The sequence below is a fragment of the Sphaeramia orbicularis genome, chromosome 9 (assembly GCF_902148855.1).
Source record: "Sphaeramia orbicularis chromosome 9, fSphaOr1.1, whole genome shotgun sequence".
Classification (NCBI taxonomy): domain Eukaryota; kingdom Metazoa; phylum Chordata; class Actinopteri; order Kurtiformes; family Apogonidae; genus Sphaeramia; species Sphaeramia orbicularis.
In genome coordinates, this window is record NC_043965.1 from 25,588,622 (window position 1) to 25,610,605 (window position 21,984).

The following is a 21,984-nucleotide window of genomic DNA, read 5'->3' on the forward strand; positions in this document are numbered from 1 at the left end:
TGTGTACATTTATATAGTAGATTTATAAATAATCCAATACAAAGGACCTGAAAAGTGAATGTATTTTAATGTACAGTGTTTTGAAGTAGATCTAGTAGCTCTAAGACAAACATTACTTTTGAGTAAAACCCATTCTCTCATTAATTCTTAGAATTTCACGTTTTGACACAAGATTGTATGTTGGAATCTACAGCCAAACCACATTTTTGGCTTGATTTGTCTTTATTAGTGAGACTTTTTATAGTTCCACTCTTTTTCTCTGCAGGCATTTTACTTGTGGACCAACGTGATATCATTAATTGTGTAAATATACACGCCACTTTTAGTGTGTAATCTGTACGCATTATAAGCTTTCTGTGTGCATGTTCATGCTACATCAAATACCGCGCACTGAGGGTTAGGGTTATGTGAACTGGAGATCTTGATGTAAATTGACACGTGATCAGATTGCGTTAAATAACATACAAAAGGTCAAAAATGCATATGTATAAGGGATGCAATGGTACACATTATCCACAGTTCAGTATGTATTGCGGTTCTTGAGTTATGGTTCACAGTTTAGTACGGTTCGGATGCAGAGTCCGGCTGTGCATTGAAACATAACTGGGAGCTGATGGAGAGCCTTAAAACTCATTTATGTTCCTTTATTTACGTAAATAGGTACGTCCATTCCTTGTGTGGCCATGCGTCCTGTACTTTGGAATGAGCGTTTCTCAATCAATCCACCAGAGGGCGCCGCTCTTAATTACCATACTGGCCGAATACCATGAAGAAGAGTCAAGTTTTTTTAAGTAAGTCATTAACAAACATGGCGACGACAGAGGAGGCTTTACTAATGTGGGTACAAATGTTAATATTAAGAAGGGTAGTTGGAGGTAGAAGGCCTCCGTCCGGCTCTGCGTCCGGCTCCAACCAATGACAGAAGAATTCCGTAAGTCAGCTGCCAGTTGTCTGGAAATGTAATTTGAAAAAGACAAATGCACCATACCGCGGTACAAGCCCGTACCGAACCGTGAGGGGCATACCAACGGTACGATGTGTACCGTTGCACCCCTAATACATATAGCTAGCCAAATGCCATAAGAACTGGCGTGACATACAACGCAATTTCCTGAGACCAGTTTGTAGCTTAGTGTCAGCAGAAGTTGGTGCAGTTTGGCTTTCAGATCTACATTATTGATGCATTACTGGAACTTTACTGATTCAGATTTACCTGAGGTATTTGTTACTTTCATTTTATCTGGTTTGTAATGAAATGAAAAATTGTTAATCCATTTTTGTTGGGATACATTTTTTGGGAGAGATGTAAGGATGATATTGGCTACCACTGTTTTCTTGCTCTATACTATCATTCTTATGTTGTCCTTTAGGATTCCACTATCCATCACCCTCTAGAATGGACTGTAGAGGCGGCTGTAGCTCAGGAGGGAGAGTGGGTTATCCACAAACCAGAGGGTTGGTAGTCCAATCCATGAACCCTCTCTACATGTTAAAATGTCCTTGAGCAGGACATGGAACCTTATGTTTCTCCCAGTGACTGTTTCACTAATGTGAATGTGAGGCATTGTAAAGAGCTTTGAGTACCATCGAGGTGGAAAAGTTCAAGTCCATTTCATTTGCTGTTGCATGCATATAATGAAATAACATTATTTTTCTCATTCATTTTATTTCAGGCAGTATTTTGTGGGTTTTATCATGCACATGCTTTTCACAAAGATGATGAAATTGTGATTTACTGGTCAGTACTAACTACAATATAACAGGTTACTCTATAGAGATGCTGAAATTTGCATCCATCACAAACATTATGTTAAATATGCTGGTATTTCAGTAAGGCTTGTTTAGCCCTGATTTGTTTTCCAAAGCAAACTAAGTACAACATCCATTTAAGACTGACACTTCCCAGGAAACTTATTGGCTGTTACTTTAAGAATGGATTAGTTATCTGCAACACAGTGAACAAATTGACATCAAAATTTAAATGATTTCTTTATTGATGCTTTCATGAAACTCTGGCTTCTCTGCTAAGCTAAAAGGCATGGTGCCTTTTACAGGGATTTGTTCACTTATCTGTGGATACCTCAGAGACACGCATCTCTCATCATCTTATCCAGGGAGTGTCACTGACCAGTGGCTGTGTTGCTTTAATCTTTAGAGACACACATGTTAATATGTAATGTATGTACGACGATCTCCTCAGGGCTGCCCCAGGTTTAGCCTCCGATCATCCAGCTACTGTAAAGTGGTCCCACAGGCTGTGTTAAAATCCACAGTAAAACTGCACCTCCATTAGCTCAGCAAGAGTATAGCCTAACAAGACAAATCTAGTTGGCTAAGCAAAAATCTGCTTATTACCAGTTCAGTCAGTCCCGGTGGTGATTCATTTAGGCATATTCCCCAAGAGCTCAATATTGTGATGGATCTCTTGCCACAGACCTGTCAGCTCGTCAGTATTTGTGTTTGTTTGTGTCATAGCTGAGCCATATGAGCGAGTGATTTGTGTAGTAGCATTGCAGACAGAAGGCAATATCATCAGTCCTATTCATTAGTATGCTGCAGTATAAAGAGCTGCTATCAGATCAGGGGAAGCCTTGGCAGGAAAACAGTGGAAAAACACATGGAGAGAAAGACATAAATAAATACATGGACATGAAGCAGCAGCAGATAATGAGTGAAGAGCGTGACGAGTAGCTCTAAACATGGCTGCACTCTTAACTTTGTAACATCATTTCATAGAAAGTGTGCAAAATGTAATTTAACTCCCTAAAGGCCACTTTTCACTCAAAATGGACTCAATATCATGAGTCATTAGACTGTAAATGATAACTGTCAAGAACCAGTTGATAATTAAGAATAGCAGAAGAGATTTAACACTGAGGCGATTAGGTCGGGAGAAATAATATCCTGCCTGTTTGCACTTTCTGTAATGTGGTCATTCAGAGTAATGGAAGATGGTACAATGAGCCAGAAATTAAGATGTGGCTGCAAAATATAATAACAGCTACTCATAGCTGCCCCTGTTTGTGTGTGCATGCAGTAAAGCACTTGTACATGTGTGTGGACAGTGTGTTTGTGTATCAGTATGAACTGTGCGTGTGATGTATAGTGAGCCAGGCAAAGAGAGATGTTAAAGGATCTTTTTTGCCCGCGTCAGCAGCATCTCAGGGAGGAGGAGAGAAAGGAGGGGAGGAGAGGGGGAGAGCGAGGAGAGGCAGAGCAATACCAGTAAACAGGTGCCAGCTCCATCAGCACTTCTCTAGCTATGCACCTCTTTCTGTTTCGCACATACATTGTACATGAGCTCAAGGTACAGAAAAGGCATGATTTTTTAATAGACTATTTACACCCCCCTATGTGTTTTACTGTGTGCAGAAATTACACCGAGGTTCATGGAATGAAAGGGAGAGAAAGGCAAGAAAACAAAAAAAGCCAATGAAGCAAAGCTCACTCTACTATTACTATAGCGTCTGTATCACACATTACAATAGGTGTTCAAGGAGTGTTAAGAAATAGTGTTTTATTGCTCACAGCCTGAATCTAATACACACAAACACACTGCACCAACATCATTGCACGGGTACCAATGCTGTCTGCTGCAGCGCCTGAAGAGTGGAGAGGGAGGAGGGAGCAGATACAGGGGGAGAGTAAACGAGTAAGAGGCAGCTTTTTTTCCCCCTCATGCATGTTTTAGCTTTTTTTTTTATTTCCCTTGGTGTGTGTGATTGGTAGTGTGATTGGCTGCAGTGATGAAAGCTTCCCCGTGCAGCCTAGCGACCCTCCACAGCTGGACACACAGTAGGACTATTAGGTGCAGAGAAATTAAATACAGGAAAAGGAAACAAAATCAATGCAATGTGAGGAAAGAGAGCTGACTTTGATTTAAAGCTGCTCGGGCTATTTCTCAACTGACTGTCAGTTCATCCGTTTTTAATCTTTGTTGATGGGGTGATGGTGGTGGGGGGTGTTGAAGCGGTTTAACAGCATGCAGTGAAGGAAAGACATATGTGAAGGATACAGTCACAGAAAACAAGTAAAAAGAGGAAAACCATTGCTTTTTTTTCCTTCCGCACAGAGAACGACAGACCAGAGAAGAAGGCAGCAGAAAAAATGAACAAGGGAAGTGTTACTGAGCAATTGAGAGAGTGAGAGAGTGTGAGCTTTGGGGAGAGTGAGTGAGCGAGAGAGAAAGAGAGAGAGAGAGAGCTGCGCTGCAGTAGCATCCCACAGCAGACGGCTGAGGACTGCCGGTGTGTGTGTGACTGCACTGCTGAAGAGGAGGAGGAGGAGGAGGCAGAGGGTGAGCACGCTTTCAGACTCTGCAGGGCCATAGAGGAACACACAGCAGCAGTGCTAGTGTTGGCCCGTATCAAGTAGAAGTCCCAGCGCCGTTGCTCCGCAGACCACTGCTGTAACATCTGGACAAGGCAACACCACCTAGACCCCCACCACCGCCATGGCACAAGCGGCCAAACATCTTCGCAAGAACAAGGATTTAGAAGCCCAGGCGGAGCAGGAGCGCAAAGAGAAGGAGGAGGAAAGAGTCAAGAAGAGGAGCCGCTCACGGGATAAAAAGCGCAAGGTACTGGGACCATTCACAGGTGGGGTAGTCAGGGGTGGGGTGATGGGATAGGGTGGAGAGGGAGGGAGGGGTGGTTGGAGAGGGGGGCAGGAAGGTTGAGACGCCCCCCCTTCTTTCTCTGTCATGCTAAGCTCCTATCAGGGGGTGCCGGGGCACACATGGAAACCAGTCATGAGTGCGTTTCTACTGTGTGAACACACAGTCTCCCTGGCACACATGTATGTCCTGTGCATACAAACACAGGGAAACGGTACTACACACTGCATGCTCTCCTACTCCTCTCGACTGCTTTATACCTGCTTTACTGACTGTCCTGTCCAAGCCCTCTGATAAGGCAGTCTAGTACTCTACCTCTCACTGTGTCTCTGTCTCTGTCTTGTCCCCTCTTTCTGTCTCCTCTTTTTCTTTGTTTTCTCACTGCGGTATGGTGTCACTGAGCAAATATTTTTCTACAGCACCAATTATCCAACAAGAACAGTGGGCTTTCTTCTGTCTGCAACAGTCTGTTATCTTCTCTGCTTTCCCTCTATGTGGCATTGTAATGACCGCAGAGCAATACCTGCAGGCTTCTGTCTGACTGAGGAGTCCCAGGCAGGCAGCGCTCGAGCGACTGGCAGGGTTCGTTGTAAACAATAAATCTCTCCTCCACCAGTCACCGACTGCAGGGACATATTATCAAGCTGCAGAGTCGACTTTATTTCTCTGGCCGCTTGTCGCATTTCACTCAAACTCATTAATGAAAATGAGTCATCCGCACATTGTACTGTTGTGTATTGGTGGCAAACTGGTCTTCAGCAAATGAGTATGAGTCCAGCCGCCCTGTGAGCCTGCACTGTGCCAGGCTGGCTGTAAACCAATCTGATGCTGATGCAGTAGAGACAGTGTTATGGACAGGAACACAGTACAGCTCCTCTGCTTTCCCAGAGAGGGGAGGCAGGACTGGAAGGCCAGGGATGGGGAAGAGTTTTTTTCTTTCTGTTTTGCTTCTAGCAAACAGGAGTTTTCAAGGCACAATCACAGAAGGAAAAAGGGCAAGAAGAAAAAAGAGGGAAAGGTTTTATGACCTGTGGCGGATTGGTAGAGGTTTGCTCCTGTTATTCCTTATTTGAGAGGGACACGAATTCCTCACATACCGCCACTCTGTACACAGTGACAGTTCTTCCAGATTCAACTCTGATCTCTTCTAATAGATGTTGCTTTTCCTAAAACACAGGATTGTGTAAGGGAGTGCAGAGATGCTTGTCTGTGTGTCTGTAATCCCTGTGTGCAAGCGAGGGTGAATCTGGCAAGATGAGATTCAAGAAGGGGGAAGCCTGCATGGATGAAGCACGAAGGGGAGGAGGGATGACATTTCTGGTGGGGGTACTAATGCAAGTTTGACTCAAAGTGTATGGTTTCAGAGGATCCCATATCACTTACGTAACCATGCAGCTTAAGTCTTTCAAATAAGCCTCCTGACTCCCCTCCAGCTCCCCCTCCCAACCTCACTTCCTTTTTTTAAACACTGGCTTACTGCCATTCCTGGTTTCTGGAGCAGATGTTAATACAGGGGGAATTCTCTCTCTTTATCTGTTTCTTTCTTTCATGCCTTCTTTGTTTCCTCTATAAAGCCTGCAGCTGCACAGTCAGACTGCACAGACCATAATTCATAAGTTGCCTAATTGCATTTTTGTATATATTTTCATGCATGTCATTTAACAAATCACTCTCACACTAAACACCTGTTTTCAGTAGTTGTTCTTATAGCTGAGTCATGTATCAACTGACTCTTGGGGATTGTCACCATCCTCATGATGTAGGCAAAGTCAACACTTTGTTTGTGCCAGACCTACATCTTTTATTGAAACACCATACACAGTTTACTCACAAACATTAACACACATACTCCAACTAATTTCCCTGTATCATTGGGTTTTCATGCCAGATTTTGTTACATAAGCTACATTTTCCTTCTTAACTGGAGTCATTTAATTTATTTATACTGCACAATGATATGAGGGATTTCTCACAGCTTTCTGTAACTGATACATATCTTGCACATTGAATTATTGCTTTATTAATCAGTGGCTGATTTATGTGTTCAGATTAAAGTAAAATAAGAAAGAAGGATAAAAAACAATAGAAATGTCTGTTGATCTGCAGGTTGTATCTGTCACATGGTTCTGTAATGTTTTGTATAGTTTGGTCCACTGATTATTTTGGCCTCTAGGGGCCCCTAGTTAGACTTAAATGTAAATGCTTCATGTTGTTGCCTTTGCATCAATAACTTTCACAGAACTTCTTTGAGTTGCTCATCATTTTCTTTTCATTTCCACCATTGCTAATATTATATATTTTTTTTAATTAAGTGTTTGTCTTGGACAGTGTTTTTTGATGTTTTATGATTATTTCCATCCTTGCAAGGGCTTAAATTTATACCCACTGATGAATGTCCAGATTCATAAAGCTAACAATTCCTCATCAGAGGGTAAAAATGTCTTTTAATTGGCTTCATGGTGTAGTGGTATTATACAGCACAGGTCAGTTGCTGAGCAGTGGATAATGTTGTCCTCAAATTACTTTTATTGATGAGTTTGCTCCTCTTGAAAAATGAGCATTGTCAGGATGTGAACAAAGCCCTATTGTCGGAGTCAGCGCCTATTTTCACCTCATTCTGTATGTGCGTTTGTGTCTACATCTAAAGCTCCTTTATGTTGAAGTGTTTTACCTGGTGACAATAGTTCTGTACGTAGTATGAGAGTGTGGGATGAAGTACTGCTTTGCTATGTGGATCACTTGTCTCTTATCAGCATGATGCACAAAAAATATGTATCACTGTATTTAGGTTTTTTGAAGATTCCCAAGGTCATGGGAAATATATACCTAGAATTAATAACCAAAGAAAGGAAAGAATGAGAACATTACATGTTGTTTAATATATTTGCAATTTGGGGACTCAATAATTGTGAAAAACTTTGTTTATGGTGACTCTTTTGACTCTTGCAGTCATGAAACATTGTTTGGTAGTTGATAAGTAACAGCTTTCACTTGCTTTTCCATATGTATCCTCTTTTTAAGAATTATACAAAGCATATCCACAAAAAAGAACACTAATGTCAATAGGGTGATATTGTTACATGCATTATAATGAAAGTATGGCAGAGGGACAACTGAAATGCCTATTGCAAGTCCCCCCTTCATAAAATATAGAAACTATTTCTCTTGGATATTGACCATATAGAGATCTGCCTTTTCATAGTACAAGTTACTTTACTGTTAATTCTTTGCCTTTTACTCATTCAGGTGTAGGCAGCTTGTATGAGTTGGCTAGTAATTTAGAAAAGTTGTATGGGAATATGTATGTAAATCTAAAATGGTCTTAAATTATATTCATGCAATAAATGTCATTGGCATCATCACAATATGAATATGTAGACACAATGCAGAGGACTGCTTAAAATGCAGTGAATATCCAAAATAGACTCAAAACAGGAAGATGTGAAAAGAATTAAGAAACACAGGCCCTGTATAGCTACATAAAATGCACACTTCAATATATTTTACTTATAATTTTTTATTAACATTGTAATATTGACCATTGCTAATGCTTATCACAGATTTTCCTCATATCTCAAGACCTACTGTTTATTTGCATATACATGTCACTATGTTTAGACATTTTAATTACAGCTTCATAGTTAGTCAAATCACAATTGTAGTGGCAATATCAACATGTATTATTAATATGATTGCTAAAGGCTGCAATATAAAGGTCTAGATTTAGGGTGATCTAACTGTATAAATGGGGAAAAAATGCATAAAATATCTATTATGGTGATATTTTGGATTCGGTGACTTTTTTTTTTTTTTCTGTTGGTTAACCTTGGTTAAAGGTTAAGTCGTTTATTTGACTTTGACTTGATATTTCTGAATAAATAATGTGAATTTTCTTTAATAACCAATCAAGTAGACTCAAACTGCAATTTCAATATTGCCCACAAGTCTCAATATGGTACAGCTCTGATTTAAGTATGTCCTAAGTTAGTGACTTTGTTCAGTATTGTACAGCTCTGATTTAAGTATTTCCTATGTTAGTGACTTTAAGTGTGATCTGCAAAACTCTCTTGTTATAAAGTTACCATCAGTGTTTACATCCAGCTTCTGCTTAGCGAAGCTTGACTTCTGCTTGTAAGACTGTGAAGTGTAGGGAGAAGTGTGGCAGCTGAGGCCTGACCCATTAGTGGTGTTAGTACTCAGACTCATCAATACAGCAGGTCTAGTCAGGATGCACTATGTCTACTTTGCTCCTGTACAGTGTCTGGCACTCAGAGGTGTTGGCTACAGATATACTCTGTAACGCAGCCCATCAGGCAACGTTAAAGGAAAAATCTGCTTATCATTTCAAGTTAAACAAAAGACATGGCAAAAGTCTGTATAGCGAATATGGCTGCTGGTGAACAGTACAAAGAAGTGATATCAAAGTGCCCATCTCCATCTTCATATAAAGTAGAGGTGGCAGCAGTGGATCATTATTCCACCCTCGTCTCTGTCTGCTTCACCCTCCGTCCTCCAAAATCTCTTACCCTCCCTGCCTGAAGAGGACGCAGAGCATACACGGTGGCTAATGTGTTTGATGTCTGACAGAGATGGGTACTATACTGACATACGTAGGAGCCAGTACAGTGCTCATGTGCATGTACGACTCAGTGTTTGATTTGTGTGTGGTTTGGTGCAGTGGATTAGAGGTGCTGCAGCAGTGACTAAGCCTATCAGAGCCAACTCTAGCTGGGTTGATTACTCCTGCCAGCCTGCTTACCTGCTGTCAAGAAAGTGAAATTGAAAACATAATTTTTGTTCAATCTTTGAAAGATGGTGAAATATTTAATTTACAGCTGCTGTCACATTTAACCAAAGTGTTGCAACTTTTGTGAACTTAAGTTTTATTCAAGTCTCATCTAGGACCTTGTGAATCCAATTAAATAGTTTTCTTCTACAGATACTTACACGTTCCGAACTACAAATAATAAAATGCACCCCAAAAATAAAGGATGTCACCAGCCAGACACCATTCATGAATTACACTGAACAGAAAATTAAGGAATGGTTGCAATATTATGAACATGTTCACATCTCCTCTTTTCTACTTATAAATGTCATGTCATTTTTTTCATTTCTCTTTTTATTAGGATTTTCCATGGTTTACATGTTTATTCACATACCAATTCACCATTCTCATCCATTCATCTGAAAATTGCACCTGAATCACACAGCGATACCCCTGTGACTCCACAGACAATACAGATAAGGATGATTGGTTGATTGGTCCTCCCTCAGCAATACAAAAGATGTAATTTATACAATACAAAATTAAGAACTAAACTCCCTAGAACAGGAATCCTGGGGTGCACATTTGTGATACTAAAAAATTAAAAGAAAAAAAAAACATTGATACAAAAAGGTTAAAAAGGAAAAAAGGGGTGAAATGGACATTAGACATGGCCTTAGATAAACAATGGTTGAACCGGTGTGTCATACCTAAACCATCTTTCCCATCTTTTCAGAAACAGACCTTGTTTTAGTCTTATTGCAAACATAATTCTTTCCATCTTAAAAATGTCAGAAATGATGTCAATCCACTCCTTCACTGTAAGTTTTTCTAGTTTTTAGCCACTTCCTTGTTTTGGCTTTCCTACAAGCAGCAAATCTGAAATAAATGTTTGTCATTAGAGGAGACATTTTATGGTTGTAGAACTTAGTATAACGATTCAAACTCAAAAGGAATGTCTGTCTGGAATACTTCTTGCAAAATTTTATAGACCTCCTGCCAGAAAGGGAACAATATTGAACAAGACCAGAATATGTGAAAATGATTTACCTCGAGGCATCCACACTGTGTCATGTAATTTTCATACATTTCAATGGGATGCTGGCTGTTTCTCTTGGTATGGTAACACAATACGCCTTTGTGCTAACAAGTTCACAAAATATATCAAAGTGTCAGATAATTCAGGTTCATCATCACCAAATAAAGTTAAACCTGGATCTGGGTTAAGTCATTTTTGTAAAATCTCTGACAGGGTTTGAAATATTTTTGACCCATAGTTGGAAATGTTTGGGCAGTTTTGCAACACATGGACTGATGAAGCCAGTGTTCGTCCACATCGATCTCAAAATGGATTCACTACAGGGAACATGGGAGAATCTTGTTTCTCCTACTTTCTTTTTTTAATGTGTTGAGCTGCTATTCTTGTGTTCTTTTGTTTATAGATTTATTTGCAGCTATCTTTCGAGTCATTTAATTAAATGTTTGAGCTGCCAGCATTTTTATTTTTGGAGTCTGACGTGACATGTTTGCCTTACATAGTTTTGCCTACCTACAATGAATCCAAAACCCATTTTACACTGACAGTTTAAAAAAATCAGAAACACTCATATTTTAATAGCAAGAATTGGTGTGACAGTTAACTTTAAAGATTAACAGAAAATCAGTGGTTTCAGCAGATTTAGTGTTTTGTGCAAATCAGTTGTGACTACAAGATTTCTCTGTAGCACCAGATATTGAGCCCGTTTACATGCAGACTAATACTCCGATCATTATCAGATTTCTGGAGTTATCAAATTATTCAAGTGATCATGTAAACAGGATAATCTGATAGGTTTAATGGTCGTTATCTGATTATGAGAAATTGGATTAACACACCTAGATTTCTCCCCAATACTCCGATGTCTTCATACATGTACACAGGTTAATCTGATTTCTTTCTTTTTTTTTTTTTACATCTGCAAATGTGTAAAAAAAAAAAACAACCAAACAAACAAAACTATATAAACGGAAGTTACACAGTGACAATGTAAGCCTAAGGGAAAAGGTAACCAAAGAAATGAAATGGATAGCAGCAACATGTAACCTATTTGTAGTCTTTTTAGCTCCCACATTAGGACAGCCAACGTTGACACTGTAGGCATTGCCATGGTCGACAAGACTGGATGTTTTGAATGACAGGAAGTGCATGTCTTGCATACATACATACATACATACTCCAAATAATAGACTGAAATATGTAAACCAGAGTTTATCGGATTTCTAAAGTGCATGTAAGCACGTCGCATCTGATGACGCCAATTATCGGATTACTCCCAGTTATCTGATTGTTATGGTCATGTATATAGGCACAATGATTTAAGTGGTTTTGGTTCATTATAAAACATGGGTGTTATGTGTTAGATGAATACAGTTTAGATACAGTAAGATCTGCTTATGTCAGCAAGGGGGATGATGTGTTCATATATTAGACATAGCAATATAAAGATGTGTAAAAGGAAAAGTAGCTCTCTGCTGTGTCTCTTCTCTTTACCTAAACTCAACTAATGCATATTTGTGTGTTAATGAATTCCATATTGTACATTAAAGTGTGAATGTGTAGCTGCGGCCCAGGTTGGCCCTGTGGAACCCCTCAGATGGATGACTCAGCAGGCCTGACCAGGGCACTCACTCATGTTGAAGGAGCCTGGGAATGAGTCTCCGTTAATTAAAGCAGGAAAGAAAAGGCGCACGTGAGGCCAGTTCTCTTCCACCCACCCACAGTGGAGCCTGGGAGATTTCAAAGCAGGTAGTGGCAGTGGATCTGATTCTCAAAGGGTGCAATGCAATTCTGTGTGAAAAAAGAAAAAAATTAATTTAATAAAAAATCAAAATAACATCAAGCATCTACCGGGCCGTCCCTCTCAGCAGGCCCTCGGCTTTCCCAAAACTCTGAAGCCTGAGATTATTTTCTAAACGTGATCAGTGTGGTCTTCCATTTCCATCTCACTGCACTATCCATTCTTTCATTTTAAGTATCAACACCGCCTGAATTTAGATTATTACCTGCAGAATACAATGAAAGTGTACATGATGAATGATTTTGATAATCCTCATAAGCCTCTGAGACTCAAACCATTATTGGTGTGTTTCCCGGCTAATGATTGTAAATGATGCTGAATTGACACGTATTACTGCAGTGTTTTCGGCAATGCATGTGTCTTCAACACAGGCTTGTGTTAACCATAAAAAACACATTAACAGTAGCAGTGCTCGTCTGTGCACTACCTCCTACTGCACTGTAATACATACTCATTTTTAAGCTTGCACGTGAAATGATGTGTCATATTGAGAGGGGCTTCCTTAGATTTTCCTTCTAGTGCATCCCTCCCTCCCTTCATTTTCCTCTCTATCTCTCCTTGGTCGATTGCGCTAATCTCTCCTCCCAATTGTTATTCTGATAGTGCAGCTGTTACGTAACTCAACAAGAATTGAGAGATCAGGGTTATTGAAATGGATCCCCATCATTCCATAAAGGAGAGTGAGATTTGGAGAGGGGAAGGGGAGGAAAATAATGTGAGGTGATATCTTCTTGGAGGAATTTGATATGTCATTGCTGAACAGCTTGTTGTGAAAAAGGAAAGCTTTGGGTGTCCGTTACCCAACCTGAGCTCTCTCCCTTTAAGCTCCTTCTGGCTGATGAAAGAGGAGTGAGGAAAGGACAGGAGGTGGGATAGGGAGCTTAGCGAGGTTTGATGTGCAGGTACTCCGAGCCCTCCCTTTTCACACTGCGCAGCATCTCTTGAACTAATGTGTATGATAGCCAGGAGCCTCTGCAGTGTGCAGCCTACCATCTACTGTATTGATCTGTTCTACTTTGCTCTGTAGAAAAAGATTTTATTTGTCTCAGAGTAAGTGTTCTGCTTTAACCTGTAGGTGTTTGGTGCAGTTTTTACTGAGTAGACAATCTGAGAATCTTATATTAGGATCAATCTTATTTAATCGCAGACATTATGTGTTTTTGTAAGAATCTGAAAACTGAACAAAGGGATGTCACTGTTAGATCTCCTTATACAGGTTCACTAGGATTTAGTTGGATTTAGGAAGATGTAATTGTACAAATGTAAACTCCATTTGGTGTGGAGATTAGATGTTCTCCCTGTCTGGGTGGGTTCTGTCCAGGTACTCGCCCTTCATCATACAGTTCAAAGACATGCATCTAAGAGGTTAACTGGTCAATCTAAATTGCCAGTAGGCCTGAATAAGAGTGAATGGTTGTTTGTCTCCTGCACCTTCACAAAGGCTCCGGCCTCCTGAACCCCCCATAGGGTTAAACGGTTACAGAAAATGAAAGAATTGTAGACATGGAAACTAAGATTCTTCATTATTGTTACATTCATGTATAACCACATGAAAATGTGTTACCTTCTTCAGTAGGGCAATATAAGAACATATACTGTGCATCAGAAAAATGTCTACAGTTTTATATTATGGTCTATCATTTACCATGACACATGTTTTGTGGAAGACAGCAAATGTGACAGAATTAGTTGTATCTGAACAGGAAAGACCTTATACCTTGGTGGTTTCCCTTAAGTCCCACATAAAAGAAGAAAATAATCAAATGTGATTAAGTATATTAAGGTTATTTTAACCCATTTCACACTGAACTTGATGAGTATGACTGTTACTGTGATAAAATTACATATTGCATGATAGATTTAAACCATATTGCTCACCTCTACTACAGCAAGAGTGGGTTATAGTTTGCTGAATCTGCCAGTGTCTACAGCTCAGAACAGACTTCTCCTTCTCCATTTTTTTCCCCATTTTTATAGTAGGTGGCATCCAGCATTAAGGTGCATTACCATTATCACATGTCTGAGTGTGAATCAGCGGTAATAACTCCTCATCTAAAGGACAACTCGCATGAAACGATCTGAGGATTTACATTTGAGTGCTACTAAAGGATACTTCATTTCAGAGCATATCTTTTACTAGTGTTATATGTGTGCTTCTGCCTGCAAAGCGAACATTCTGGTGTAAGACTGCATTTCTACATGTGTGGGAAGCTCCTTATGTGTTTCTGATTTTGTGCAAGTGTTTGGTGTGAAGACGAGCGCTCTGACTGGAGGAATATAGCCCAGGGGAAGAGCTGGAGAGGAGGGAAGGAGCAAAAAGGAGTGAAATATCAGAGGAGTGTGGGTGACCCCAGGGTGACTCTGCGCCCTTTTCCTCTGTATTGGATGACGGGTGTCTTATTTACCTGATTGATATGATGATTCCTTTTTTTTCTGTCTACCGGAGGGAAGAGGAATAATTCAATTCAAAACCCAACAGTACAGTAGGTCATTACGGCAGCACAGCTTCCCGGCTGTAATTCTCAGTTCCAGTTCTCTGAGTGCGGACAATAGAGAAAGTCTGATTCATTTAATGTGATGGGCAGCAGAAGATTGAGTTCATGATTGCAGCCTGAATTTCCTGACTGAATTAAACCTGCACAGTCTAGTGTTGTGTGCTGAAATACAGTATATATGTTACATCAGCTCAGTCAGGCTTTTAAGGAGAAGGACCAGGTGTGGTTTCCTACATTTGTCCTTTGTTTTTGGGTAACAGAGGATGACAACACCTGACCAGGAGTGGCCTTTGTCGATGCCTTGAGCTATTGCTCTGTGCTCCCTGGTGGCACATCTTACTTAATGGAGTGCAGATTTTGGAGTCATCTAATCCCTGTGTCAAGTATCATCACATTTCGGAAGCATTGCAGACCTGTTATTAAAAGCTTAGGCATGTGTAAACCTCTTCATCTGTATCCCCGGAGAGAGAGGTGATGTCACTTTGATTTGATCCTCTTCACTTCTCATCCCACCCAGTGTGCACAGTGATGCTCTGCATGACGATGGCCAATAAAGTGTGGATCAGATGGAGGATAAAACATGACACAGAACATAACAACCCTCATTTATCCATGTGACAGGTGCTCAGTCTGTAGCGATGTATTCAAACCCTTGTTATTTAATAACTTTGAGTATATAGTATATTGATTCTCTGTACTATAAAGTCCATAACTAGCATTTATTTTCGTCAGTGTCTCTGGCAACTGTCCCTGGCAGTCCTTGGGTACCAGCTAAACCCATTGCAGCTAATACAACACTTCTGCTTCAAATTCTGCAGTTGTGAAGCTTATCGTGTGATATTTCACTGTGTCTAGATTGTGCACAATGTATTTTCATAAAGTAAATGTAGTTTAGAGACTGTGACATCCTTTTCCACTAATGGTAGTCTACTTAAATCTCAAGTTGTGTAAATGTGGTAATGGTTTAATGTTAAAATGCTAGAAGCTCAATAGCACCTTCTTTGAGTCATAGTGAAGCCCTGTTGTATTACTCACCTATTACTGTAAATTGGGCTACATTTTTTTTGTAGACGTGTTGATCAAACTATGAGTTTAACAAAACATGCTGACATTTATATATTTTTTCTTGTATTCATAAAAAACTCCATAAAATTTTTCCATTAATTTAGGAGACAGTCTGTGGTTTACATATTGAAGGGGTGTGTTCCCCAAATGTTTCTCCTTTGTTGGTTAGTGGTCCTAACCCAGGCAGATGAGTTGTATGTAAGTATCTAGAACTTTTAATCCCAGAACACTAATCTCCAAGAATGGAAGCTTTAGCTGTTGGTCTACATTTCTACTGAGGTCTATTGATCAATTAGTCCCCTTATGTGTGGAAAAAAACAGCAGCAGTTTTTACATTTTTGGGCACCACTGTACAAGAAACTATACAACAAAGGTCTGGATTTAGTTGCAGCTGTCATGTACTTTTTCTGCAGCTCTATGGCATTATAAAACATGTATATATAGCTGCACTTTAAAAGTGGTGTCCGAGGTAAAATTCTCCAAGTACTGGCCAAACAAATGTTCTGCACTACAAGTTCAACCTCCAAACTTCCTGAATTATCAGAAAGTACTAACCCTGAGCAGGGACTCTTTTAGGGGTAACATAAAGTCCCCTGAACTAAATTTAGACCCTGGTCCTTGTGGCCTCTCCAGAGATCCTAGTTGTTGGGGAAGGTTCATGCAGTGGAAACATGGCATTGGACAGTCTGTACCCACAGCCAATCTACTAATGGTTCAATGCTGTTGCATCTTTGTTCGTACTTTTAAAGGGTCTATATGTTGTATTTTCCCTTTCCAGTACTAAAAATGGCCTAAATTATCATTAGTGTTTAGAATAAAGAACTATGAAGTTATGCTAAAGATGCCAATGTATTTGATTGTAGAAATGAAAACGAAATCTTTTCATGCCCGGTGGTTTTATGTGACCACTAGAGGAGTAATGAGTCATATTTCAGCACTCTTATGATGAGGCTGCAAATGAAAAGAACAAAGTTTGATGCTGAAATTGTAGCATCAGCAACTTTGTTTGACATTCGCTGTTTGTTGATCCACAGTTCAGACTAAACTGTGACAGTTGTGACCGTATTTCTACAATTCCAAACAGATCTTTAGTGACAACACAAACTGTACAGAAACAAAGATAATGTGTGGTTTTATTTTAAGTGTCCTCTGTCTAAAAACAGAGCTAAGCTAACGGAGCTATAATGTAAACTATCAGCTCATACAACATGTGAAGAGAGAGACACTGTTATTTTGACCAACTGTGAAAATAACTGGTGCCAATTTGATGATGAAAAATAGAGGATACTGTTGTACAGATGAGCCCCAACAATGAGCTTTATACTTTATTCAGTGAGTGATAGAGTCTGTGGATACATAGTCTTGGTAGTCCTTCTGTGTTCTGGTATGTGACTTCCCCCTGCTGTTGAGAGATTGGAATATCAATACTACCTATAACCCCTTTAAAGAATATGATCCCTACACCTCAAATAGTTGTGGCCTGTCTTTAACTGCCTTCATTTGCACTTTAAAAGGTCTTCATTGTGTGTGTGTCCTTGCCTGTTTGTGTGTCATTGTATGAGATCACACGTTTGTTGAACAGAGGCACGTGGGTTGTCTTGTGGTGCAGGATTTACTAGCCAGCTTGGAGGATAGTGGTGTCACCCTCCCTTTAATTGGCTGACCCCAGAGATTTTTCTTGAGCAGATGCAGAGCCAGGTGCCCACCCCTTTCCCTTTCTCCTAGAGTACATTCCTCCATCCCTCCCATAATCAATTCTCCTGCCTCGATATAGACTACAACTCCTTCCCTCTCTCTCCCTTTCTGCTGCAGCTACTTGCGGCACATTGCAACACTGCAACATCATGCATTCGATTCCTTCCACCTCCCTCTCTTCCCCCAATCTATGAATTTGTACCAAACATTGTGGATCCCAATTGAGAGAGAGAGAAAAGCAACGGCGATTAAGTGAGCAGCAGTAAGATGCAGGAAGGGGGATGGAGCATCAGTCATTTTAACTGTTACAGCAGTCTAATGTTTTCAGTAGGCTGGAAAAAAAAGAAAATGGGAGTGCTGTGTAGGTAGATATGGAATAATCAAATTCCACCTCACACATTTATAAATCGTGTGATTTAGTAAACAGTCATTTGTTCAGATAATGTTGTTGCTGCATTTTCCTCTCCATATTAAATCAATTTGGATTACAAACTGGGGAAGATAACAGAGGAGGGGGGTATGGTCCTGTGGGACTGTAGCAGTATCGGCACAGGATGAAGGAGAATCTACGTGAATGCAGCAGCTTTACAAGGTCAACCCGCACCTCGCGCACCATCACATGTAAGCACACATGTATGAAGACTTGGCACACGCACATCGACTGTCAGCCAGCCCTTAGTCAGCACAGCATTGGGTGTTCTGTGAGAGAGTTGGATGCCGCCACCTAGTGATATTATGGAGGACTGTCTAACCATAATATGAACACTGACATCATCTCATTTGTGTGTCCTCCTGCCTGTTTGCCAGTCGGTCACTTTTATTAAACATGTCCTCATTTTTAATATATCATGACCGACGCTTTTGGTATCTTTGTGATTATCTTGACAGAAAAGCTCATCTTCAGTGTAAATCTGTTAGAGGACAGCAGTGCAATACTTGGATCTTTCTGCTTTGCCCTTGATCCTCCTTCCACTTGGGGCCCCCTATGTGTGTGCGATAACCTGACCCTGCTCAACACCAACATCTGGCCCAGTGACGGCTCTAATTACCTCCTTCACAAACACAGAAACACTGTCCTTTAGCGAACTACTCCCCAACAGTAGATGCTCTATGCTCACATCCATATTTCATTTCCTGTACAGCAACATGCTTCACTGAAAATCCATCTTTCCCATATGGATTAGGTCAGCCAGTTGTGCACTATGGCCTCTTTGATTTTATTGTTTCCAACCCAGTTTGGTCAACGTCCCATCGTGTTAATCAGGGAGGTATGAGGAGACTGACAGCTTCAGGATCTGGCATGTCTTTTAGGTGAATTATTCATTTTTATTGACAACTGGAGTTAAATCTTGACTACTCTGCATTTGGCTGCTTTCACCATGTGCTTTCCTCTTACTCCTTGGCTGCTCTTCTCGTTTTTCCCATTACCCCCACTCCCCTTCTAAGTGAAGGAGAATATATAGCAGGGCTTGAGGCAGAGCAGGACAGTTAGTCTGCTGGTAATGGAGAAAATGTTTGCCACAGTATAGAGTATTGTGACTTTAGCCTCAGCGTACCCTTAGGCATGACCTTTAATTGCCTACACGCTGGTGGAAGGCTTCTGCATCTGACGCTAATGTGTGCACGTCTATAGTGAGGGTATGGGGCTCATTGTGGCTTCGTTTTTGTATGACTATGTTACGGCCTCTGGGCCATTCTACATGTGACTACAATAACTCCTAGATCAATGTTTTGATTTATTGTCAATGCTTTAAAGAAACTGTCACTCTGCAGTATTTAGTCATGCCTTAAATGTCTCACCATTGGCTCTACTGAAGCTTATAATATTTTAATGAACCTGTCAACTATTGAAAAGCTTACAGTCTATTCTCAATCTCACATTTAAAGTCTGGTATCTGTGATAAGAGTTAAAATATGTAAAAATTTTCAACGATGCTTCCATAACAGAAACAGAGTATGTCAGTATACATTAGAGAGATATTTTACATGTGCCGTTGTAGTTGCTTTCCAGTTTTCCAAGGCTGTATACACGAGTATTAGAATGTTTTACAGTGAGTGTCAAAATCATTTGACTTGATTATTAATTTATGGTTTGTTATTATGTGAAAAAAGTTAATTTTGTATTGTTTTTAAACCCCCTGTAGATGTAGTGTCAGTATTGTTATGGGTTGATTTAGATTTTATGCAGGTAATTATACAGTTTTCCTAAAATGAAATTATGAAAATTGGAATGATCATATTTCTTTAAATGCATAATTAATACAGTATATCACAGTATATTGAATTGTAACCTCTGTAACATTATATCACAGCTGTACAGTGTTATATTATGTTGTCACTTTCCTTCCTTAACTTTAAAATCCTTTATGGCTGTAGCTCAAACACAGTCTAAAGACACTCCCACTCTCTAACAAGACATCTGTGTTCTTCTTTTGTTTTCTCCATCTCTTCTGTCTCTCCACTGACCCCCTCCTTTATTTTTGTCAGTGGTCTGAAGGTCATTATTAAGCAACTTCCATTTAAGACTGTTCTTTTTTTCCCATCATTCATCAGTTTTCTTACCCCACATCCCATGCTGTCATTCTGTTCTTGTCATTTTTGCAATTCTTGCTTCCTGCTGAGTTGATGAAACTGAATCCACTTTGTCACCTACTCATGTATTTATTCCCACCCATTTTTCAACCTTTAGTGCTCTCTTGCTCCTTCTTCATGTACTTGAGCCATCTTTATCCTCAAAGTTTAAGTTTGATCAGATGATATTAACAATCGAAATATCATGTCCTCTGTGTAAATTATATATTGATATAATGAATGTTGTTATCTACAGCTGATATAAGCATTCATATTCTCATGTGTTTCAACTTACAGCAACTTACAAGGCTTCTTTCTGAGCAAGAAACTGAGTTTAATTGTTAGATTGTGATTTTTGCAGCATTGTGTGAGTTCAAAAGGTTTATTTTTGTGTATGCACTTGTTTCAGCACTGTAGTATCCCTGAACTCTTCAGCCTCAGTTCTTATGTAATGTGCTTAGAATATCCTGATATTGAGCAGAGATGTTCGGGTGAGTGTGAAAATCTGGATTGTAAGTGCAGTAAAATGTTTTGTTTTAGTGTAAATCCTTCTTGTTTGGCTTTAATGGTGTAGATCCACAATAAGCTGATAGCTCAGGCATTACTTGTCCTCTGATGTCTGCTGACACATTTTAGATCCTGCAGTTTATAATCTTTATTTCTGGCTTAAAACCCCACTGATCTTAGCACAATATACTTAATTATGCAATGCACCACTAGAGGATTTTATTTTTTTACATAGTCTGTCATACACTGAAAACACTTTTCAGGGTCAAGAGTAAACCTTTTCAGTTTTGTTGATAATTTATCTTCAGTGTGACATTTATTTTCCCCCAGTTTAAATGTCATTACTGCTCTCATCACCTAAAATGCAAAATGGAGCTGATGTGGATGCAACATTAAATAGGATATTTACAAATATAATCTTTCAACTTGTCTGTATGCTCTATGGTGATGATTAATGAAAGTTTACTGCTGTATCGCTTGTAAACATTCAGCCTTAAAGAACAGACGGAGAGTAATATAGGCATCTGGAAATAACTACCAGAAATGTCATGTGATAGACAGGTAGACAGTTAAGCATTGAGTATCTTATACAAAGAAAGTGGATCAATTAGATTCGATGCACAATAAAAGGTTTAATTTACTATTTTGATTCATTACAAATGGATTGATATGTGAGGACAGATGAAATATGAGCTAGTATTAGCTCCCTCTGCTGGCTGTAAGACAGTTGCATCTCCTTTCCATTTAACTTCATTGTGACTTGGTCAGTATCTGAGCAGGTTTACTGCACAGCTTGATGCAGTCAGGATGCTGACAGTTTAATTCAAAGATCACCCACAAGACATGGACATGTCCTGAGGAGAGTAAAGGCAGAGAGGACAGTAAATGTGGAGGACCTGGCTTGACAATGTGGGAGGAATCAGTTTGTTTTGTGTTTGGTTTGTGTCGCCTGGAGGGCTCCGTCTTTATCCGACACACACAGAGTCACACATTGCCCCAGATACCAGCCGAGCATGCAGTACACACACAAGCTGTGTTCACACCCGCCTCTCCCTTTGCTCCAGTGCAGTAATTCAATGCTGTTCTGCAATACTGTTACGCAGAGTCATCAATTATTCATGAAGGAATTCTGCACTTGTTCAGTCATGGGCTTGATTGTCACAGAGACGAAATTCAAGGATGAAGAGGTTAAAACAGATATTTGATGATCATTTTCCAGATATCTAAGAGAAACAGTATGTTTAGTGACAGTTACCTCCAGCGCTATTGATTGTACTGTTTTCTGTTCCTAACCTTACATTGTAATGTACTAATTAATAAGTAACGTTGACCCATAACGTGATTTATTGGTGTCTGTTTAATTGCCAGTACGACAAACATTTCTCTTTATGCACCTTATAAGCCTTACTTGGCTCCTATAAATAATCTCAT

At 39.8% G+C, this 21,984-nt stretch overlaps 1 protein-coding gene across 10 annotated transcripts in view; it reads left to right on the forward strand.

The window, feature by feature from the left end:
- Positions 1-4,252: 4,252 nt before the first annotated feature.
- ank1a (ankyrin 1, erythrocytic a) overlaps positions 4,253-21,984 on the forward strand; it is a 90,725-nt gene continuing 72,993 nt past the window's right edge. For 7 of the 10 annotated variants that reach the window (XM_030142814.1, XM_030142815.1, XM_030142817.1 and 4 more), the window contains exon 1: positions 4,253-4,579. In XM_030142814.1, coding sequence (XP_029998674.1) covers positions 4,454-4,579 — 126 coding nt within the window. In that variant the 5' untranslated portion in view covers positions 4,253-4,453. The remainder of the gene's footprint in view (positions 4,580-21,984) is intronic. The other 3 variants (XM_030142822.1, XM_030142823.1, XM_030142820.1) reach the window with 1 other exon arrangement.